At 35.7% G+C, this 25,575-nt stretch overlaps 1 protein-coding gene across 1 annotated transcript; it reads right to left on the bottom strand.

Annotated features, from left to right (window-relative positions):
• Positions 1-2,760: 2,760 nt before the first annotated feature.
• FDX1 (ferredoxin 1) lies at positions 2,761-25,350 on the bottom strand. Its single transcript, XM_044666299.1, has 4 exons — positions 24,953-25,350; positions 9,953-10,077; positions 6,604-6,733; positions 2,761-3,822 (listed from the first exon to the last, which is right to left on the bottom strand). The coding sequence occupies exons 1-4, from the start codon at positions 25,135-25,137 to the stop codon at positions 3,708-3,710; spliced, it is 555 nt and encodes a 184-aa protein (XP_044522234.1). The 5' UTR covers positions 25,138-25,350; the 3' UTR covers positions 2,761-3,707.
• Between the last annotated feature and the right edge of the window lie 225 nt (positions 25,351-25,575).

Raw genomic sequence — 25,575 nt, 5'->3', positions numbered from 1 at the left:
ATGCTGGTGATGGAATACTATTGTGCTCAAAGGAATAATAAACTGGAGGAATTCCATGTGAACTAGAAAGACCTCCAGGAACTGATGCAGAGTGAAAAGAGCAGAATCAGAACACTGTACACAGAGACCAATACACTGGTACAATAGAACATAACGGACTTCTCTACTAGCAGCAATGCAAGAATCCAGAGCAAGGCTGAGGGACTTATGAGAAAGAAAACTAGCCACATTCAGAAGAACTGAGGGAAAAGAAACACAGAGGAAAAACAACTGCTTGAACACCTGGGCTGATGGGGATATTATTGGGGATGTAGATGCTAAACAATTACTCTAGTCCAACTATCAATAATATGGAATTAGGTCTTAATCAATGATACATGTAAAACCCAGTGGAATTATGCATCAGTTAATGGGAATTGGAGGGGTTTGGGGAAAGGGAAAGAACATGAAACATGTAACTATGGGCAAATATTCAAAATAAAAATATAATTAAAAAATACTCACGACTTGGGCATTCCTTCTGCCAACTGGATCTCAAATATTTTGGGGGGGGATATTTATAAATATAAAAAAAATCTGAAAAATAACTTGTAAAAAATAAATAACTTGGTATAATGTGATATACTGACACATTAAAGAAGTCCTATTGCACAATTACATTTATACTGTTATGCCTGTATATTTGCTTGAGAGGAAACTAGTTAAGTATGTCAAAAGCCTAGTTGTGATATGCATTTAAAAGTGTCATGTATTTTGTTCAGACACATAATTCTTTTATTTTTAAGACAGTCTTATTTATAAATCTTTAAATTTAAGAAAACTGATGATCCAAAATGTGGTTTACCACAAAATTTTAGGTTGTTAAAAGTCTATAAAAAACAATCAAGAGAAACTGAAAATGAAGGGGAAAAGGGAAAAGGTATAATGAATCAAAATGAAGAAAAATTATATTTTCCAAGCCTATTTTTTTTAATATTCTTTACTAGACATTCTTCCCTATAACCTTGAAAAAGGAAATGTTTGTGTTAAATTATAATTGAAACTGTGAACATCCATGATATACATTAAATTGATCTTTTTAAACTATTAAAATGAAATATTACAACACAATAATTAAAATAAACATTTTTTAGTGTGGATCTGTGATTTTATTGCAGGGAAAAACTTCCAGTGTGAAAACTCTTTTGCAAATCACAGGGTTGTCATAGATTTAAGAGCTTAAAAGGATACTTTTACTTTTTTTTTTTTTAAATCCTTACCTTCCATTTTAGAATCAATACTGTGTATTGGCTCTAAGGCAGAAGAGTGGTAAGGACTAGGCAATGGGGGTTAAGTGACTTGCCCAGGGTCACACAGCTAGGAAGTGTCTGAGGTCAAATTTGAACCCAGGACTTCCCATCTCTAAACCTGGCTCTCAGTCCACTGAGCCACCCAGCTGACCCCCACCTTTCCTTTTAAAGAAGAGGAAAGAGATTGGTAAAATGTACATGATTTATAGGCTTATCAAGTTGTCAAGACACTTGTGAGATTAAGTAACTTGCTCCTGATCACACATCTAGTGATGTGTCCAAAGTAAGACTTACTGAGTCCCTGGCTTGCCCTCTATCCACTGATATAAAGCCATAGTGGAAAAAATACCATTACTTGGAATAGAAAGGTCAGCCCATGTTGTTACAATAAAACCTAGTTTTTGTGTGGTCTGGTTTACAGCAAATAAGTACAGCATAAGAAAAGAATGTGGCTTTGCTGAATGTATTAGTGTATGCTAAGCAAAAAGTGGAGCTTAAATTTGACAGGATTTCATAGAATGTGAAATATTTCTAATCCAACAGTAGCCATGAAATACAACTAAAAGTTGCATGAAACCGAAAAGTATATCTCCCTCCAGCCCTTGAATGGTACTGGCAAGAGAAGAAATGTTAGATGCTACTCATTAAAACTGAATATTACCTACAAAAACAAAATAAACCATCATGAATGTTTTTTTTCAAAATGTTAAAAGGAGAAGGAAAAAAGGCCAATTAACGATGATAATGAAAAACATCTTATTTCTTATATGTGATAAAAAGGCCTCAAAGTTAATCTCTTTAAAATTAATTTCTCTATAAATAAAAATCTAAATTTTTTTAAAGGAATGCAAAGATTTTTATAAAAATCAGCAAAGGAGTCTCTTCTGTTTGGCTCTGAAAGTTGTACAAATTATAGAGAAGCAGGTTTTACCTGAAAATACAATTAGAGCAGTCAAAAAAGCTTGCTGAGAGGTGAGTTCTTAATCACTAAGGGTCTCCAAGCATCAAATAAGAAGGGATGCAAGATTCAGATAGCAGCTGGACTAGGTTACCTTCAGTTCTATGATTCTCGAATGAAAACAATGAAATTAAATTAATTTAGATGCCACTAATTTGGAATGTGTGATAATTTACTTTTTTGAGTGAAGTGTATTACAGGACTATGACAGATAAAAGAGACTGCTAAACAAATCAATAAAGAAAGCAGGGTTTGGTGAGGAATGTTTAACAATTAAAGTGTTTTAAGTTCTTGGGTTATATTAACAACATCCTAGCTACAAATTTTTGCCTCCTAAATAAATATAGAAATAACTTATTAAGCAGCACTAGTTAATGCTGTCATGTGTGACTTAAGGTAATTATCCCATATTTCTTTAAAACTGTTAGATAATTCACATTTTTTAATTAAAAATAGCTTTGCCCCTCAATGAGTCCAGATTTGTGAGGGTTTACTCCAGTTTCGTAAACTATATTGTCTAACCCACTAATGAATTTATTTATTGTCAGACAAAATGGAAATTTCAACTTGCTTCCACAGAGGATTAACAAATTACAGAGCCCAATAGAATTTTTTCTTTTTTTCTTCTCTGGCTCTGCAGAAAAAAAGACTGAATTTTTAAACGATTTCATCCCACTATTAAAGAATATTGCAAATCAAATATTTAGATAAAATCACAAACATTTATCTTACTTTACTTACAAAAGTACCAAGAATTTTACTTTCCTTTAAAAAATTCCTGTAGCTTTGTTATTATCAAGATCAGACTTGTCAGGGATTTTAGAAGCACCTATGTTCAAATTATCCTAAATGTTCTTAACTCTGAAAGGCCATATTATGATAATCATCTGTTCTAACATATTCAGAAAATAAAGCAGTTCACTGAGCAGTTGTGTTTTTCTGCACTGACACATACATTCCATAATTACTCTTAACAGAGAATTCATAATTTCTCCCTGTTTTACTACTTATTTCTCCCAGTCTACTAGAAAAAGTTAAGGAGTCAGGAAACCCATGTTCTAGTCTCAGTTCTGTAACTAACTACCTGTGTTGGACACATTTAGCTGTTCCACGCCTCACCACAGATCAAATAGTGGTAAAACCACTATGAGGTTAAAGGCATAATGAGTATAAAATGAGGTAATGTAAAAGCAATTTGAAACTAAGCACTACAAAATGTAAACTAATATTATGTGAATTCTTATAACAACATTGGACAATCTGAAGTTTAACCAAAAGAAAAAAAGGCCGCATAATTTTTAAGAATTACAAAATATAGTAATTTTATAAGGTAAATTAAAATATCAAAGCTAGTAATTGCAATAAATTCTATTTGGCAAGTTCTCATTTAATTACATAGAGAAACTATTGTAATAAAAATATAGGTAAAATTCCATGAAAATATTCTGATTGATTGAAGTTTATGAGTTCTTGCCCAGATCCATGGATTGCCTTGCATCAGCGACTGCTTCAGGTACTCGGACAGTCATATTGTTCATAGACTTTGTTAAAGAGATTTGGCAGCCCAAACGTGATCTGTTGAAAAACAAATCAAAAAACAACATACTCTTTATTTTTAGCTGAGTCCTTGCACAATATGATAGCTACATAGAAAACTTTGCCATTTTCTTATATTGATTTAATATCCATGAAGATATACATACAAAGTTAAGGCATAAAACAAGAGCAAAGAAAAGGTCCAGAAAAGATATTCTAGGGACATGTAATGACCTTAAAGGAAGATGAATATTCCGAAACACAGAAGGGGGTGGGAGTGCTTGCTAGGCAAGGGGGGTGGTCTCTGAGAAGGGGTAGAACAAGAGATAGCACTCTTAAGTTCAATAAAACAGAGGGTAGTCCAGTTTGGCTAGAACACAGAAAACATGAAAGGAATAATATGTAACAACACTGGAGAGGTAGACAGGAACCAGATTATAAAAGGTCTTAAATGCCTGCATTAAGGGAACCACTTAAGGTTTTTGGACTGGAGACTGATATCATTAGACACATGCCTTTGGAAGATTATTTTGATAGCTATATGGAGGACATATTGGAAAGAGAAATATTTGCCTGAAATAAGAGAGGCCAACTAGAAGGATATTATTATAGTCCATATAAGAGGTAATGAAGGACAAAGTTTGAGTATGGATAATGTGGCTGGAAAGAAGGCAATATCTAGCAACTAGTGGAGGATGAAGAAAAGGAAAGAGTCCAGAAGGACGCTGAGGGGTCAAACATGGGTAACTGGGTGGATGGTAGTCACATCAAGAGAAACAGGAGAGGATGAAGAAGGGGCAAGGTTGGGAATGGAAGGTCATTTTAGTTTAGGCATATGGAATTAAAGGATCTATCAGGATATACAGGTAGTGATGTACAGAAGATTGAAAGAGATTCAGGCTTGGATTTCAAGAGAGATATATTTATTTGACCTAGAAATTATCTGGATAGAAAGTGATAAATGTATATGAGATTGCCACAGTGGAGAGCATAAAAAGAGGAAGGCCTGGGACATTGTGTTTTGGGACATCTATGCTTAAGGGGCAAGATGTGGCACAAGAACTCACAAAGATACTGTGAAGGAGTGAGATGAGAACCTGGAGAGAAAAGTATCATGGAAGCCAAAGGAAGAGAAAATATCCAAAAGGAGAACATTGTTCACAGTGTTTTAACTTTTAAGTTGCAGAAAAGTTAAAAATGGTGAGGACAGCAGGAAAGGTAACTTGCTTTTTTCCTAGGACTGTAGCTGATTTAAAGAAATTAATCTGCCTTTAAGATGATGCCTCATATAGCCAAATCTCAATTACATGAAGAATAACAGGATATAGAGGGAATACGAATAAGTGAAACTCAGAGGTAATCCAAAAACTGCCTTTTCATAAATTACAAAGTTATAAGAGCCATGGAGAACTCTCCATAACAGTCATTCAATTCAATGCAACATGTATTAAGCATCTATACACTCTCGGAGACCACCCTCCTTGTCAAGGATGCATTTCCCCCACCCCTTTCCTTCTGTCTTTCAGTATGTTTATCTTCCATTAAGATTTTACTCAAGAGCAATCTCTTCTGATTTCCTTGTCTGGAAATTTTCTCTTTGTTATCACATGTCCCTAGAACACCTTTTCTGGACCTTTGCACATTTTATGCCTTATATCATACTTTATGTGCTGTCATGTGCAAAAAGTTCACCCTTTTCTGTCCAACTTGGTGATGAACCTTTCTGAAATAAGCTAGACTAGACAACAAAATCTATGGATATGACTATACTAAGGCTCTGAGGCCCAATTTCCTTTCCTTTATAGTAGACAATGAGGCTGCTCCAAGCCCTGCTAAGTGGACATAGCTCCTTCACTGATTTGATGAGCAAGAAATCACCAACTTCAATGAGGTGGAGGACCTCTTGGCCTTATCATCTCCCTTGCTGCTGTGTTCTAAGGTCTTCAAGGCCTTACATTCTATCCTGCCATTATGTTCTTCATACACTAGAGCACTGCTATCTGTCCTGCTGAAGCATTCTAATGAGGAGTGCATCTCGCCCAACAAGCTAGAGATGCTTAGGAATTACTTATTACTATATGAATTAGAAAATATTCAGAAACAAGTTAGTACATCTTCTAAATATTTTCTTACAGAAGAAAGATATTTGGTAGAGATTATGGCTCCTGAATACCCAGAAGGTAAAATAGTCATACATGCTTTGCTTTATTCTGAAATCCTAAAGAAAAATGCCCTTTTCCCACTGTCAGCCAATGAAGGAATTAAATAGTTCTTTGTTTTTTATTTCAAATTTTTCTTTGAAAAAAGTTGATTTCTAATTAGGGTCACATATGTAGTTAAAAATTAAAAATTTCATTATGTAAAACTTCATTAATAATGACCTCTCTAAGACCTTTTACAACTCCAGTTCTAAATAAGATGAAAAATAATTCTGCTGATAAAAGTGCTATGTTATGTGGTAGAGACTTTTGAAAAGAAAAATTACTTATCATGATTAGAATTAGTATATGTTAAAGTCTTTAAAAAAGAATGTTTCCTCAACTTAAATTTGTTCCATTGCTGTGTTCATTCTATACTGAACACTTAAATATAAATATATATATACATATAGAGAGAAAGCTCTGATGGCAATTTACAGATATTTATGATTTCAATTTAGTGGACCAATTGAAATAACATACATATAGCATCATTCTACTTCAACCATATATATAATATGTTAGGTAAAAGAGACTTTCTCATGTGGCTAGCCTTGGAAATAAGTGATTTTATAATTTCTTAACTTTTACTCAGACCAATAAGAAGAGTCCAAAATCTTACGTATCTGTTAGTCCATAGGCCAGATCAAGCATGTCATTCTCCTCATCAGTAATAGCTTCTAACTTTCCAAATACGTGTTCTTCAAAGACAAGATGACAAGTGGAACAAGCCAATGTTCCTTCACAGGCACCTACAAATGGGACAAAGATTGAATTGATACACTAAAAGAAATACAATGTGTTCCCTAAAGTTAAAGCTAAGGATTTCCCATTAAGGATTTCTATCTTAGAACTTTAAAATGGCAGGACAATTTCCTCAATTAGGAATAGGAATGAGGATTGAAAAAAAATTTAAGCAATTTTTCTATGGATACTTTCTGTTTAAAAAAAACAACCAACCATTTGTTGAATTACTACTATGTAAGAGCTGTGGAGAATTCAGTAAAAACACACACACACACACACACACACACACACACACACACATTACAGGCTGAGCTTACAATTTAAAGGAGAAACAAGATGTGTGCCTAAAAAGAAAATACATGTCATTTTTTACAATAGTTGACTTTTTCCCACAGAACTCAGCACGAGACATTAAGTTTTACAAAATACTTTTAACAAGTAAAAAGAAAATAAGTCTACTTGTAGGAAAAAATATGAAAAAGTCTATCAATATCTCACTTCACATGGTCAGAGAATGATCAAATGTATCACTATGAATTGCATGACTTTAAAAGAGTGGGAGCAAGTGTCTCATGCTGGATTTTTTTTATCTTCAAAAAAATATACTGTCTTTATGTCTCAAGACACTCAATAGCAAGTCTTATTGATTTTTCCTCCACAAGGTTGCCTTAAGTTCTTGCCTTCTTTCCATGGCCACCAATACTACTTGACTATCAGTTATCTCACATTTCACTCTTTAGTCTCTCCTGCCTATGATGTATCCTGCATTCTAAAACCACACTAGTTTTTTCTTAAGTGTGATGACCAATTTCATTTCTTGATTCAATTACTCCTCTCTCTCTCTTTCTCTCTGTCTGTCTGTCTGTCTCCCTCTCTCTTCTTCTCTCTCAGATATATCCAATTTAATTCAATATTCGTAAAGCGCCTATCATGTTCAAGGTTCTGTGTTAGATGCTAAGGATGAGTAAAAAGTAAAGCAGTCCTTGCTCTGTATACAATAAGTACATACAAAGTATATACAAAATAATACAAAGCAATTTTAAACAAGAGTGTAACATCTAGTGTAAATCTAGATAGGATTTGTGTAGGAGGTTGCACTAAGTTTTGTTTAAAGTACCAGCATTCTAAGAGGTGGAGGTGAGGGAGGAACTATATACTAGATATGGGGACTACTTGTGCAAAGACATGGAGATGAGAAAGAAATAATATTGCTAAAGGGTACATATGTTCAAATCACTTTTTTTCTTTTTACAACACACCTAGTGACAGGAAACTTACAATGTAATACAATGGTTCAATCCACTTTATGTTTTTGTTTAAATAACCTTTAATTAATAATAATAATAATAATAATAATAATAATAATAATAATAATAATANTTTCTTTTTACAACACACCTAGTGACAGGAAACTTACAATGTAATACAATGGTTCAATCCACTTTATGTTTTTGTTTAAATAACCTTTAATTAATAATAATAATAATAATAATAATTCATGGCAGAAGAGCTAGGTAATTGGGATTAAGAGACTTGCCCAGGGTTGAAGCTAAAAAGATAAGAAGTATCTGAGGCCAAATTTGAACTGTAACCTATCTTCCCCTCAATCCACTTTTTGAAAAGTCTAATTGTTAGAATGTTGTTCTTGAGCCAAAATGTTTCCCTCTATCTGCTTTGATTCTACCCTCCGGAACTCTTTGATGGCTCTTTCAAATACTTGAAAGCAATTATCTCCTAAATCTCTGTGTTAAACAACCACAGTTCCTTCAATTGTTCTTTAGATGACATGTCTTTTAATAGCTTTATTAAAATTTTTATTAAAATTCTCATTAATTCTAGTGAGGGTTCTTTGCCATTTTTTCCCCTTCTCTTTGGGAAGGGGTGAGGATCTTTTTGTCTCACATAAGTACCTTATAAAATTACAGATCAATATCATAGTCTCGATCATCTCTGATTCAAGTAGAGTATATATAAACTGGTCCTGATATCTGATATGTTAAAGCTAAAAACTTCCATAAAAAGATTCTACAGAGATAGACCATGCAAAAGTCCAATTCCCTGATTGACACATACTGGTTTGAACTATGTACACCAAAAATTAGACATTTAAGAAGAAGGTTCATAGACAAAGGAAAAACTTAGGAGAAAGAGAATCAAAGAAAAGAAAGCCTCTTTTTATTTGGAAAGACATTTGATCTTTCGTACAGGCATGGCTATGACAACTTATAGCTTGTCTCTCAGTAGGCTGCTATTGGTAGTATTCTCAAACCAAAGTAAGATGCCTAGATATTTATATGGCCCAAGTGAGAGGGTGGGAAGGAGACAGCTAACTCATAAAACTTGCCAGAGAATTGTTCATCTCAATCAAGCAAAAAGCAGGTGCCTACTATATACCTAAAACCATGTAGATATAGAATGTAGCAATAGTTTACAAAGGATTCAAATTTCTGTCAGATTTTTGTTTTCAGAAGAGCAGCAAGGGCTAGGCAACTGGGGTTAAGGGTTACTAAGGGGTGAGAGGTCCAGGGTCACATAGCTAGAAGTGTCTGAGTCCAAATTTGAACCCAGGATCTCCAAATTCCAGGCCTGGTACTCTATCCACTATCTGTCCCAGCAATATCCACCTATCTGTCCCAGCTATCATAGTTGTTTAATTTGTTTTTAAAGCAGTTCTTCTACTTTAATTTAGGTAGGTAAATTACCATTCTATGCTAATATAGAGCTTAAACTCTATATTTAAATAGGATTTTTCATTTTCCCTATCTGATAAACTCTCTGAAACAACCCTGAGTTTTGGTTCTTACCAGATGAATAGTGAGGCTGAAGATAGATGAGTTTAAATGGTAAATACAAAAGTTAAGTTTCTTTTTTTGTACTAAACCTATGATTTCATCAACTCCCAACCAAAATACAATAATACAATAAAAGGTCATTTATAGATACTGAGAAGTTAAATGACTTGGCCATGAATAGTCCTACCAAAGGGCTATTTTTGGAGATATGCAATATAAAGGGGTTGGATTAATTGATTCAAAGATTATGAATATCATCTACTTGGTTTTAAGTACACAGTAGGCACTTAACTGCTTTTTGCTTGATTGAGATGAACAATTCTCTGGCAAATTTTATGAGTTAGAGTTTAATAATAATTTGTATTGCCATATACAATTTGGGGGGGAAAACAATCAATATTTTCACAACTATATTAAATTACTTATACTTACCAAACCCATCAATGTCTAGATTATTATTAACAACAACATCTAGTAGTGTGTCACCAACTTTTCCTTGGGTTGTTAATTTCTCACCATCCCGGTTTACAAAATGAATAGTTATCTTATCTTCTGAGCTAGAATTAAAAAAAAAAAGCATCTTTATCTTTACTATTCTTTAACCTTTGACAAATATTTATAAGAAAGCTTTTTTGAGCCTACAATGACAAACAAATAAAAAAAGGAGTTAAACAGCATTAAAGGTATTTCTGAACTTTTCATCTTTTCTCTTTCAAAAGACCATCTAATAGGAAGATAATTGTACAAACCACAAATTCTGGGATTTAACAAATTTCTCATCAACCAACAATTTAAATATGTTCAACATCTATCAATAACCTCTTTACACCAAGGATTAGACCTAATAGAAATACAACTACCATATTAGTAATTAAATAATGTATAGAGCTCAGGAACAAAGACCTCATTCATCAAAAATTTATCTACAAAATGAAGGCAACAGGTATTCCCCATTACATTGCTGTAAAGAATGCTGGTAGGAAGTCCTGAAATTATTATCTCATTATTTGTTGTATGACTTTGGACATGCAACTAGACTTCAGTTTCCTCATATATAAAACAAAGGGATTGAACTAAATCTACTTAAGGTTCCATCCTGCAGGACGCAATCTGAGCAGAATAGTAACATTAATAAATAACACTCATATATCACTGGATGGTGCTTTTCCCTTCCATCTCTCCTATCTCCAACTTGGCCCTATAGAGTTCCCTCTCAGATACTGCTTCACTTTACATCTTCCTTCCATGAAATAATGACGTAGGGGCACATTTATATATTTATATATTTTTATTTATCATAATCTATTCCAACTTCATACTGCACATGTATGCTCAGCCAAGGAACATGTCATTAAGAGAAAGAATCAAGAAGTATGGGTAAATCAGTAGAGAAAAATACATCAATTAAAAATCACTAATATTCTATGCAGAACTAGGATACTGGTGCTGGGAGGCATCAGAACAGTCTGGCACTATACAAAATACCTGGATAATCTTGTTTGGACCCAATCTTGTTAATATTAAAATGGGACAGAAGCTAGAAAATGTGTTTAAGGATTCCACTGAGGCTATTAGACTTAATCCTCAAAGAAATTAAAGAAACAGGAAGAGGACCCACAAATATAATAATATTTATGATAGCTCTTTCTGAAGTCATAAATAACTGGTAACTAATGAGAAGTTCATCAGTTAGGGAATAAGATGAATAAATTCTGGAACATGAATATAATGAAATATTATTGTTCTATTGATGAAAGGCACAATTGTAGAGAATTTTGGAAGATTTGTATGCAAAATGGAGTGAGAACCAGAATAATTTATATACTATATCATAAAGACAATTTAAAAACACTTAAAAACTATGTGGAGCTACAATTGCAAAAGACTGTTGACAAAGTATGTAACCTACTTTCTAACAAAGAGAAAATTGTTTTGGTTCACTGAAAAACATTAAGTACCACAAAATAATTAAATCTGCTGATGTTTTATCAGGAGGATTCAGTGTCAAGACCTAAATGTTATCAGTGATTCAATGAAATATGTACAATATTTGGCCATATAATGTTCTCCATCCTCCTCCAACAAGATAGCTGAATAAATGATTTAAACATCTGGGTTTTGTTTTATCATTCTTTCTAACTACCTTATTTTTTATCCTTGGGCAAAAAATACTCCATAAAATAATTTTATTGCAATTTTCACAACAGCCAATAGATGGCAACAACTAGTAACAGATGGTTTCTTTAGGAACAACTAGAAAAAGTGACAATCACAGAAAGTTGTTAGAGCTGAAGGAAAGAAACACAGATCCCCTGGGTCATCAATTCAATTCAACACACATTCATCAAGCACACATATGTGCAGACACAAAGACAGGCAGAACATAGGACAAGCTTTCAGAGAACTCATGAAACAATTCAGAAAGAAGGCACACAAATAATCATGATACCAGATTAAGTGGAATGCAAGGCAAAGGAGAGGAAAAGTACTCAAAGAAAGGTGAGGGACAAGTCTCTCTTAACCCCTGTACTTCATTCTATTTATCTGTAACTTTGGCTGGGAGAGTGAGGGAGGCCTTAATCCATGATTTTATCATATGGAGAACTCTTTGCACCAATACAGGAGAAAATTAGTCTGTAATTTATAGTATTAAGGGTGTTAACATTTGGATTACTGAGAAATTAAATGACTTTCCCATAATCACACAACTAAATGCATCAGAGGCAACACTTAAACCTGAGTATTCCTGCTTTCATCGCTAGTTATCTCATCTGTAAAGGAGGGAATTGCCATATCATCAGCACTCTACTGACTTCCCTTCAGGCTCTCTATACTTTCTAGACACAGACTTGCTATAGGACTTGACAAGATTGATGTCCTAGTGCTTAGCAAATCACCATGTCATCAGAAATCCGAGTTATGCTGCTCAATTTCCTCCCCCCTCACAATGGCCTTCCTCTCCCCTCTCCCTTTTCAGCTTTCTTTTGTGTGTTGTTTCCTTTTTATATAAGTAGAGAAAAGAAAAGAATATACAGTTACTACAATAATGTAAATGGAAAGAATTATACACAAAAAATCAGAAATGAATGTAGCAAAACTTACATAAAGGTCAAGCATGATTCAAATGAAGAGATATGAGAGGCTATCTCCACACCTTTGTGGAGACAAGAGGGAGGGCCATACAAGTGTTTCATTCTGCATATGTTTTAAGATTTTTTTTCAGTGTATTGATTGGTTATGCTGATTTTTTTTCTCTTCTTTTTCTATATTATCTTTAAAAATACCATTTGTTTTATGAAATGGTTCTCTGGGAGATGGGAGAACACTGGGGAAAGCTAAGATGACATAAAACACAAAAGACATCAATAAAAACTAAAAAAGGAAGGAAGGAAGGAAGGAAGGAAGGAAGGAAGGAAGGAAGGAAGGAAAAATACTCACAAGTGTCAAACATTTAGCCCATCTGCAACACTCCCCACACTGACCTCAGTGTGGGTAGAACCAGATTCAAAGATAATTAGTAAATATTTAACACAATAAATAAAAAAACAATAAAACAGACGTGCTACATTTTAAAACTAAATCAACATGCAGTTCCCCAGGATCCTTATGTTTAGGTTCTACTTGAGTCTGACACCACTGGGGTGAAAGATGATAAAGGAAAGGAGGGAAATAGGAGGTCTCATTTTCTCACCTGTAAAATAAGGGTGTTGGACTCAGTCATCTCTAAAATCCCTTTCAGATCTAAATCTATGTCACTATGATCTTAAGACTAGAGGCTCTTATAATGGCTTAGATGAGAAGGAATGGGGACAAAGACATGGTTTCAAAAAATTAAGGAGTTAGGGAGAAGGGCAGGTTGTAGGGGAAATATGAGTCTAAATTTAAGGAACACTGAATTTAATGTGCCAGTACCATCCAAATGGAAATGCCCAGCAGGCAACTAGAGAGTGGGGGAGGGGAGAAATAGATTATTGGCAATTATCTTCATGAAGTTGATGATATCACCAAGGAAGCCAGAAGAGGACTAAAAATAGATACCTCCCTGAGGAATGCCCTAGGGGTAAGAATAGGAAGAGCCAATAAAAAAGTGAAGGAATAATCAGAGATAAGGAGAGAACCATGAAAGTGAGATCTCATGGACATGAAAATATTAAGAACAGAGGAAGTCAGAATCAAAGGATACTTAAGAGGTCAAGGAAGGCTAAACCAAAAAGGACGTCAGATTAGTAATATGTAGGTCATTAATAACCTTGAATAGAGCTGTTTCCTTAGAGTGATGGATTTATTAGGATAGATTTTTCTTTCTAGAAATGTGTCCAAACAAATGAAGGGGAGAAGGATAAGTAGCAAGATGTGAGAGAAAAAAAATTTATATTTTGTACTTTTTAAAAAAAACTCTTACCTTCTATCTTAGAATCAATACCAAGGCAGAAAGGCAGTAAGGGCTAGGCCTGCGATGGTGAACCTATGGCACAGGTGCCAAAGATGGCACACAAAGCATTCTCTGTGGACACACTCTGTCCCCAGTCAGAAGGCAGAAGGACTTGGGTGGAGCTGTGATCTTTCCTTCTCTACCACACCTGACTACATTTTTCCACATCACCCACCCCTCAGTCCAGTAGCCCAATGGGAGTGCTTTTTCCCTCTCCTGTGTGGAGTAAAAGGCAGGGGTGGGGAAAGCATTCTAGTCTCAGGTGGGGCAGACCACAGCAAGCTATCTCTAAAAAGTTCACCATCACTGGACTAGGCAGCTGAGATTAAGTGACTTGCCCAGGTTCACACAGTACATTTTATTTTTTAGCTAAAATCTTTTTATTAATTTTATTTATGTAAAAGGAGTTTATTTGGAAAGATTCTAATAGTTTCTCTAAGTAATCAGAAAGATTCTCAACACTAGGCAATATCCAACTCAAATGTTCTGGCAATAATATTCTTTAAAAGATACAATTTTATAGCAATAAAAACACCAAAATATCATTTTCAGTTGTGGTTTACAATTTATTCATCAAAGAAAACAATAATAATGTGGACATAACCATTTGGAAGATTTATCATCTTGGAAAAGTAAGTACACTTCCTCTCTTAATTTAGTTAAAGGTAAATTAAAGCAGCTCCCATTAATTTGAAGTCAAACTACAGTTTGAAGACTGCTTTCCTCTTTCTTAAAAACTGGGACTTTTCAGTACCAGATCTTATATACTAAAGTACAGTAAGCTGTACTATAAAACAGTGGTTATCAAAACAATATGGTACTGACTAAGAGACAAAAGGGTGGATCAATGGAATATCCTCAGGGTAAATGACCCCAGCAAGCTAGTGTTTGATAAACCCAAAGATCACAGCTTTTGGGACAAGAACTTACTATCTGACAAAAACTACTGGGAAAATTGGAAAACAGTGTGGGAAAAACTAGGTTTAGATCAACATCTTACACCCTATAACAAGATAAATTCAAAATGGGTAAATGAATTAAATATAAAAAGTGAAATAATAAATAAGTTAGGTAAACATAGAATACCATGCCTGTCAGATCTGTGGGAAAAGAAGGAATTTAAAATCAAGCAAAAGATAGAGTACATTACAAAATGTAAAATGAATGACTTTAATTATATCAAATTAAAAATGTTTGTACAAACAACATCAATGCAACTAAAATTAGAAAGAAAGCAACAAATTGGGAAAACATTTTTATAACAAATCTCTCTGACAAAGATTTAATTTTCCAAATATATAAGGAACCAAGTCAAATTTACAAAAAAATGAAGCCATTCCCTAATCAACAAATGGTCAAGGGACATGAATAAGTGGTTTTCACATGAAGAAATAAAAACTATCAATAAGGACATGAAAAACTATTCTAAATCCCTCCTGATTAGAGAAATGCAAATCAAAACAACTCTGATCTCCATGATCAACTCATGATACCATCTCATACCTAGCAGACTGGCCAATATGGTAGCAAAGTAAAATGATAAATGCTGGAGGGGATGTGGCAAAATTGGGATACAATTACACTGCTGGTGATGTTGTGAATTGGCCCAACCATTTTGGATGGTAATTTTCAACTATGCCAAAGGGCTTTAAAAGACTGTCTACCCTTTGACAAAGCCATACCACTGCTGGGTTTGTACCCCAGAGATAATAGGGAAAAATATATGTACAAAAATGTTTATAGCTGTGCTCTTTGTGGTGACAAAAAATTGGAAAATGAGGCAGTGTTCACTGACTGGGGAATGACTGAACAAATTATGGTATCTGATGGTGATGGAATACTATTGTGCTGAAAGGAATGATGAACTGGAGGAATTCCATGTGAACTGGAATGACCTCCAGAAATGCAGAGTGAAAGGAGCAGAACCAGGAAAACATTGTACACAGAAAACACTGTACACAGAGATGGATACACTGTGGCACAATCAAATGTAATGGACTTCTGTACTAGCTGCAATGCAATGACCCAGGACAATTCTGAGGGACTTACAAAAAGGAATGCTATCCACATCCAGAGAAAGAACTGTGGGAACAGAAACACAGAAGAAAAACAAATGATTGATCGCGAAGTTTGATAGGGATATGACTGGGGTTTTTATGTTAAAAGATGACTCTATTGCAAATATGAATAACTTGGAAATAGGCTTTGAAAAATGATACATGTATAACCCAGTGGAACTGCTTGTCATGTAACCATGGAAAATATTAAAAAAAAAACTGGGACTTTTACCCTTTTCTAATCTTACTATACCTCATTTTCCACAGTCTTTGAAATATCACTTACAGTGGCTCAGCAATCAAATCTGCCTTTTTTTTTAAGTACATGGAAAGTTACTCAACCTCTCAAAGTCTGTTTCCTTATCTATTACTGGATGGTGGGAGGTAGTGGGAAGTTTGAAGTAGTTGGCCTCTGAGGTCCCCTCATATTTTTCTCAGATATACCCCTTTCTTTTTATTCAAAAATTAGAATTCATATTATTATTATCTAAATTTGATCAAGGGCAACCAGATTCTATTTTTTCTTGTTTATCTTGGTAACTAACTCAAGTAAATTTTTTGTTCTGTCAGTACAAAAGTCTCCTTCCATGTCAAGGAAAACAAAAGCAAAATAGGAATTGGGTAATTTCACCTCCTCCATTTGGTCAGTCAAGGTCCCATCCACCCCAAGCAAAGATCCTTGCCCTTCTCCATGATCTCCTCACCCATCCCAAATGAGGCTAAAAAGACAAATGTTCTTTAGCTGTTCTTAGATTTTCTCCAAAGCCTGAGTCAATCTGTGCTTTATCAATCCTCATATTGTTTTAATAGGCTCAATCTTACATTCTCCCTCTTTGGTATATTTCTTTACTTAAATCTAAGGAGGTTGGTGAGTTCCTTATGAATCCACAACAATCTCTTAAAACAAATCCTATTTTTCCTACTAGCTGGACCTATTTCCCTTTGTATCTTTCAGAATACCATTCTTGAGAATTTCCCATACTGGGCTGACTTCCTCTATCGCATTTCAGTCATTGTATCCTATTTATTTTTCCTCTTTAAAATCTACTTTGACAAGATATAAGTGAATTGCTCTCCTTTAACAAAAATCCTAAGATGAAGTATTTGTAAACTGAAAAAAAAATGAAGGGTAAAAGAGCTTTCCAGACAGGTTACCTTTCCCAACTTTACTTAAAAAAAAATTCTTGTTGACATTTTAAAAATCTATACATACTTTACATATTGCATGAAAGCACTGGAATAACCTATATAAGGATTATTTGCTGCCTATGGAATGGGGGAAAGGAAGGGAGAAAATCAGAATCGCAAAATGTAAAAAAAATTGTCAAAAATGGTTGCTACATATAACCTAAAAATAAATAAAATTTTTAAAAGATTAAAAAAAAGAAGTCTATATATATATTTTAAGAAGGTTAAGGTCCCCCTGCCACTAAAAATGTCATATTAGCCAGTTGGCTAGAGTTCTTTAATTCCTATTCTCAATCCCACTTACCTACCCATAACTATATAAATTTAATGGCTATATTTTTATTATCATTGTCACACAATGGCCAAGCCTCTGTATGTGAAGCACTTAAGAACTTTTGGCATTTCCAAATGAATTAAAAATTTTTTTCTGGGTTATACATGTATTATCACACAAAACATATTTCCATATTATTAATTTTTGTAAGTGAATAAATAATCTCATAAAACCAAAACCCCCCAAAACATACCCAAGTAAACAAGTGATAAATCATGTTTTTTATCTGTACTTCTACTCCAACAGTTTTTTCTCTAGTGGTAGATAGCATTCTTTTTCATAAGACCCTCAGAATTGTCCTGGATGATTGAATTGCTGTTAGTAGCAAAGTCTGACACATTTGATTGTTCTACAATATTGCAGTTACTGTGAATAATGTTCTCCTGGTTCGGCTTATTTCATTCTTTTTTTTAAAAACCCTTACCTTCCTTCTTAGAATCAATCCTGTGTATTGGTTCCAAGGCAGAAAGCAGTAAGAGCTAGGCAATAGGAGTTAAGTGAGTTGTCCAATGTCACATAGCCAGGAAGTGTCTGAGGCTAGATTTGAACCCAGGACCTCCCATCTTTAGGTCTGGCTTTCAATCTATTGAGCCACCTACCTGCCTCCCTCTGCTTATTTCATTCTGTATCAGTTCATTTAGGTCTTCCAAGCTCTTTCTGAAATCATCCTGCTCATCATTCCTTATAGTACAATAGTACTCCATTATCATCATACCCCACAATTTGTTCAATCATTCTCCAACTGGGGAATATCCCTTTGCTCTCCAATTCTTTGCCACCACAAAAAAGAATGGCTGTAAATAATTTTTGTACAAACAGGTCCTTTCCCATTTAAAAAAAAATCTCTTTTTGATACAGAACTAGCATAGTATTACAGGACCCAAAGGTACACATTCTTTTAAAGCTCTTTAAGCATAATTCCAAACTGCCCTCCAGAATGATTGGACCAATTCACAACTCCACCAACAATGCATTAGTGTCCCAATTTTGCCACATTCCCTCCAAAATTTATTCTTTTCCTTTACTGTCATATTGGTCATTCTACTAGGTATGAGGTGGTACTTCAGAGTTGTTTTAATTTGTGTTTCTCTAATCAAGAAGGATTCAGAACATTTTTTTCAGATGATTATTGATGACTCTGATTTCTTTATCTGAAAACTGCTTATTCATATCTTTTGAATATCAATTGGAGAATGACGTGGATTCTTACAAATTTGACTTAGTTCTTTATATATTTGAGAAATTAGACCTTTATCAGAGAAATTTGTTATAAATTTTTCTCCAGTTCGATGTTCCCCTTCTAATGTTAGTTATATTGGTTTTGTTTGCACAAAACCTTTTTAATTTAATATAATCAAAATTAATCATTTTATATCTTGTAATGTTCTATTTCTCTTGTATGGTCATAAATTCTTTCCTTCTCCATAGATCTGACAGGTAAACTATTCTATGTTCCCCTAATTTACTTATAATATTGCTCTTTATGTTTAAATCATATATCCATTTTGGCCTTATCTTGGTAGAGTGTGAGATATTGATCTAAACCTAATTTTTGTCATATTATTTTCCAATTTTTCCAGCAGTTTTTGTCAAACAGTGAGTTCTTATCCCAAAAGCTTGGATCTTTGGGTTTATCAAACACCAGATTGCTTAGGTTACTTACCCCTAATCTATTCCACTGATCCACCCTTCTATTTCTCAGCCAGTAACAAACTGTTTTAATGATTACTGCTTTATAATACAGTATACGATCTGGTATTGCTAGACCACCAAATGTATTTTTGCATAAAAGCCAAAGAAAGCTTCTTTCTTTCTCTTCTTTTTTTAAAGAGGGACAGGGCAAGTTTAAATTTTAGCAAAGAATCTGAGAAATGGCTATTTTCACATATTGTGTGAATTTGGGCTTACTTCCTTGAAAGAGAAGCTAGTCAAGTAAAAACAGTTTCACTTTTGTTTTCATAGTCTCACCTCCTGACACACAGTAGGTGTTTAATAAATGCTAGTAAGAGCCAATCTAAAAAGGGATTTTCTCAGTAGATGGTAAGATTTTCTAGGTAATCTTGCTAGTAGATACTGAGCTAGCTGAATCAAGCCCTGGAATATTGCAGAACCCTCTGAAAGAGATCCATAAACAACTCATAATTATATGGACTAAACATCCACAGAAAAAAGATCAAGTGGATAACATGCTGTTGAACTGAAAACCTATAGAGCTTGTAAATCAATATATGCAACTTTAGAACAAATGGACAATAATTTGGGGCCCAGAATTAAACAGAAGAAAGGCTAAATTGCCTTTAGAAAATTGCAAAGCTCTTTTAAAGACTCAAGGAGTCTCAAATCCCCATAAATTTTACATATTTTCCAAATAAATATCATCTTATTAAGTTTAGTTCATTATTCTAGTCTTTTAAGATCTAGCCTCGAGATCTTTTAGGATGCTGACTGACATCTAGCTTTGTGTTACCTGCAAATTTGATAAGCACGTGCTGTATGTCTTCATGAATTATATTTTTAGAAAATACAAAGGGTAATATCTTGCCTGATAACTTCTTTTCTATATCATAACTAAGGAAAAGAAAAATAATATTAGATGATGTTACAGTTGTATTGCAAATTTTTCTTACACACTTAGATGTCAGTTCTCCTGGGTACAGCCAGTGCATAGAGATCCATCTGTGCATTCCAAACAGTCTGAATTGTGGGCATAAGATCTGTGAATTTAATTCTTTTAAAGTGAAGGTAAGTACCAACAAAAGATTAATAAAATTAGACATCTGCAGAAGTATTCCACACTAAGTGACAGTCTGTAAACAGGTTGTTGAATTAATCCAATTAACATCTAATTAGGAATACAAAGAAAAAGGAAAAAATCCTTGAGACCAAGAAGATTAAGAATTATGTTCTATAGAAAGTATAAAATACATATACAAATAAAATATAACAACTTAATTTGAGAAGGGAGAGAATTGAGAGAGAAGGTTTCACAGACAAGATGGCACCTGGGCACTCAAAAGAGTTTGTGTTTGTAAACAGCTAATAGTTTAGTTTGACTGTAATGCAATATGTGAAAGACAGAAATATAAAATCAAGTGGGTTCCCAATCAATGGAAGTGTTCAAGTAGATGAAAGATTCAATCTATTACTGATGCAGAGGAGATTTCTGCATTGAATAGGAGGTTGAACTAGATGCCCTTTATCTGATCAGGCCCAGTCCCAGTGTCTATGTTTTTAAGAGTAGGACAGATCCCAAAATTCATATAATAAACATAAAATGAATAGTGACATAATTAACTAAATCTCAAAGAATGATGTTAGAACACTGATGGACAAAGGAGAGTAAGGAATAATTTTGCTGTTTGTTTCTAACACTATCCAAGGGAATGAGTGGTTAGTTTGCCAGAGAGGGCGCACTGAAAATATCACCTAAGACCATCTAATTCCTTGTGACCTAACTCTATATTCACTAATCAACCTTCTCTGGGTCTTAGTTTTCATCATCTATAAAAAGAGGATAATAATACTTGTACTACTTAAGTCACAGAGTTCCTGTTAGAAAAATGGTGATTTAATCTAGCAAGGACTATATAAACATGAGAATTAGCTTGCGGAGGCAACACAGTATAATGATATAGAGTGCTGCATTTGAAGACAGGAATACCTGGGTTCAAATCTTGCCTCTGACAATTATCTGTGTGAGTATCTCCAAGTGCCACTTAACCTTTCTGTCCTCAGGCAACACTCTACAACTAGATCCATTCATCTGTAAAGGGAATTGATGGATCTGTGGATGAAGCTGAAGGAATCACAGATGCTTAACATACTAACATATGCCACCACTTCTGCCATTACTACTGATCTAGATTTATATACCTATATGCCTTACTACACTGTGGGATGATCGTTTACAAATATGATTACATTACAAAATCATTCACTGCATAATCATTTTAAATACTGGACTCCCCTCATATATGAATGTATAAAGTTGTGATAGGTAGGGAATGAGTGTGAAAAAGATATGAGAAAAGATCTGGAGGCTACCAGCTCAGGGAAAATCAGTATTGTGTTTATCTGTATTTATCTTTATGATAATCATTTAGTTATATCTGTAGGAAGGCAATCAGGGGACACAGTGTATAGAATGATGAACTTGGATTCAGGAAGATTTGAGTTTGAATCATTCTGCAAATACTAGCTATGTGAACCTTGTCAAGTCACTCCATTTCTATTAATCTCAATTTTCTCAGCTTTAGTAAATGGGAAGGGATATCATAATAGCACTTACCTCAAATGGTTGTTCTGAGGATCAAATGAAACAATATTAATAAAATATTTTTACAAACATTAAAATGCTATTATTATTTTTATGTAATAGTAGCCCATAGAATATATTGTTTCTGTTCAATAGGTTTTTTTTCAGTCATATCTGACTCTTTGTGACCCAAGGTTTTCCATTTCCTTCTCCAGCTCATTTTACAGATGAGGAAACTGAGGCCAACAATCAACTGGGAAAAAAAAGTCTTTATATCAAATATCTCTAATAAAGAAGGTTTTGATATCCAGGTTAATAGAAACAAAAAGGACCAATAGCCAGTACCCAATAGATAAATACTTAAAGGATATGAACTTTAGTCTATTAACCTTGTGAAAGAATACTCCAAATTATAAATAAATTTAAATCAAAATAGCCCTACGTTTGAACCTTACAGCAAGAAACCCTACCCTCTTCCTAACTTTCCTCTTACTGTTGAGGGTACTCCATCCTTCCAGTTATCCAAGCTCACAGCTGAGGTATCATCCTGGACTTCTCATTATCTTTTACTTCCTATAACCAATCTGTTACCAAAGTCTGTTGATTTTAACTTTACAACATCTCCTGCATACTTCCCCCTCCTTGTTGACACTGCCACTACTTTGGTGTAGGCCCTATTCCCTCACACTTGGTTGGTTGCAACAGCCTATTGGTTGGTCTCTGTCTTCTCTCTTCACTCCAGTTCATTCTACCGGGCTGTCAAGGTGATCTTCCTTAAAAGCCCTGATCTGACCATGTTACTTCCCCATCCCTTATTCAATAAACTCCACTGCTTTCCTATAATCTCTGGATCAAATAAAAAACCCTGTTTGGCATCAAAGTTCTCCATAATCTTTCTAGTCTTCTTAGACCTTATACGCCCCCCCCTCCCCCGAATTTATGCTACAGTCCTATAACAGTAGCCTCCTTGCTATTCCTCAAACACAACTCTTATCTCCAAAATCAGGATATTTTCACTAGTTGTCCTCCATGCCTGGAACATTCAGTGTCATCTCTGATATCTGGCTTCCCTTTAATCCTGGCTAAAATTTCACCTTCTACAGGAAGCCTTTCCCAATCCCTCACTTCTAGTGCCTTTTCTTTGTCAATTATTTCCAATTTATCCAATACGTAATTTCTAATTTGCATGTTGTCTCTTTCATGAAGACTATGAGAACTTTGAAAGCAGTCTTTTATTTTTGTGTCCTTAGTGCTTAGGAGCAGTGTTGAGCACTTAGAAAATTTTGTTGACTATGCCCATCTTATTTCTCTCAAACACAGATGAAGCTCCCAAAGAGCAGAAATTGCTCAGGGTTCCACAGCCTCTAATTGGGATCTCTTGCTTGAACTCTTGCCCTAGGATTCTGGGCTCCAGATTACTGAATTCTCCATGTCTAGTTGCAACCAGGCAAGCCCTTAGAATGCTGACAATCTCAGGCCATCTAAATGCCATTAACATTGGCATCATTCTCCTCTTTCCACACTTTTTTCCACCTCTTGCTCTAGAGAAAGAAATCAAATTAATATTGCCATTTTTGAAAAGCTATTATCAATCAACTTTCCCATGGCTTCATTCATATAGGCCTTATGACTTTCTAGATGAAAAAGCCCTTTCCTGGTACCTATATATTATTTTCTTCTATCATAAGATAGCTCCTTGGGGGCAAAGATGGTCTTTCTTTCTGTTATTTGTATCCTGAGGCACTTAGAACAGTGCCTGATGCATATATTAAGCTCTTAAGGAATGCTTTTTTATACATTCACTCACTTTATAGCCTCAGCACTTAAGAAGGTGTCTGGCACATACTAAATCCTTAATAAGTGTTTTTTCATTCATTCATTCTTATTCCTAGTACTTAGTCTGGCACATTACCTAATTAATAAATGCCTTCTGAATAGATAAATCCTGGGGTATTGCATGAGGCATATAATAACAATAAACAATAATAACATGAGCTTTAAAATTTGCAAAGCACTTTATCAATGCCATCTCATTTGGTGCTCCCCAAAAAAACTGGTGTTTTTACCCCCACTTTATAGATGAGAAAACTGAGGCTGACCAAAAAAGTAATTTATAGCTAGTAAGGGTCTGAGGCATAAAATTAACTCAGAAATTCCTTACTCCAAGCCTAGCAATCTATCTACCTTAACATCTAGCTGCCTCGGGGGCAGCTGGGTAGCTCAGTGGATTGAGTCAGGCCTAGAGATGGGAGGTCCTAGCTTCAAATCTGGCCTCAGACACTTCCCAGCTGTGTGACCCTGGGCAAGTCATTTGACCCCCCCCCCTTCCATTGCCCACCCTTACCACTCTTCCACCTAGGAGCCAATACACAGAAGTTAAGGGTTTAAAAATAAATAAATTTTAAAAAACAAAACAAAACATCTAGCTGCCTCATAGTGGCAGAGATAAAGAGACAGTGTGTGTATTGCAGTGGATAAAGGGTCAGGCTGGGGACTTAGACCTGGAAAAGGAAATGGCAAAGTACTCCTGTATCTCTGCCAAGAAAATCCCAAATGAACTCACAAAGAACTAGACACAAGTGGAAATTATTGAACAACAACAAATATATATGCATATGAGTGTATACGATGGAGTACGTACAGAAGTGTGTATCTGACTGTCTCAGAAGCCACTTATAGACAACTTAGCTTGTTAGTTTACCTAACACGGAGATCCCAGGGAATCTTCCCAGAGAAGTAAATGAGTGACAGGGTAAAGAAGGAAAGAGTGACCCCGGGGAAGGGTTAAAAAGATTTCAGGGCACAAATCTCCCAGGGAAGGAAAAAAATGAAGTAAGGCAGGTGGGTCCCCGCTGTCCCCGGAAACTGGAAGCCGGGTGGGTCAGAGGGCAGCAGCCTGCAGACTTTTAGGTAGCTGTCATAGCTCCGAAGCCACGGGAGCCCGTTCTCCTCACCCCCCACCCCCCACCCCCCGGGCGTATCCGGTCCGCGAAGGCAGAGGGAGGTGGTGAGGCCGGGAGCGAAGGAAGCCTCCCCGGAACAAGCCGGGGAGCGAAGAACCAGAGCCACACAGAGACGGAGCCGGGTCGGGCCAAGGCTCGCTCTGGGAATTCCCCTTCCCCCTTCCTTCCAGGCTGCGGTTGCTGCGGCAGCAGCAGGCTCTTACCTGCGCCGGCTCGGGGCAGACAAGCTGAAGCCCCGGCTCGCCCCCCGGCAAGCGGCATTTTCCCGGTCTAGCTCCCCGTGCCCGCCTGGCTTCCCGGCTCCGGCGAGGAAGAGGCAACGGCGGGACGCAGCCCCGAACGCCGCCGACGCGGCAAGCAAGAGCTTGACAGAGCCTGGAGCCGCCATGCCGCCTGGGTTAAGGAATGACGGCCTAGTGTATTTCACCTCCTCCCTGGCCGCCCGCTACCTCCTGGCCAGATTTCTTTAGAGCTGAAGGGCACAGGGCAGCCGACGCTCTGCCGATTCCTGAGAGGGTTGTACGCTACCTACGGGCCGTCGCTAGGGCCCAGCTCCGTCGGTTCGCGCTCGCTTGCAGAAAGTGCGTGAGTTACTAGAGTAAGACTGCCGGAGCACCCGCCCCCTGCCCTTGGGCTATTGGGCAAGGATGACGTAAAGGGCACCCCTACGCCAGTCCTGGAGTGTTTTTGTGTCCCTGATATGTGTTTCTCTTTTTTTCCCTGGTCAAGGTTTCCCCTCTTGGTCATTATCACCCTGGGCAGCACGCTACGGTTATCTTTGTTTCTTTTTACGTGCTCTTCTTTAACGTATTGACGGATAGACCAG

The sequence above is a fragment of the Gracilinanus agilis genome, chromosome 3 (assembly GCF_016433145.1).
Source record: "Gracilinanus agilis isolate LMUSP501 chromosome 3, AgileGrace, whole genome shotgun sequence".
Lineage (NCBI taxonomy): Eukaryota > Metazoa > Chordata > Mammalia > Didelphimorphia > Didelphidae > Gracilinanus > Gracilinanus agilis.
Note: the sequence above shows the minus strand (reverse complement) of the source record. Positions and strands in the feature narration are given on the sequence as shown.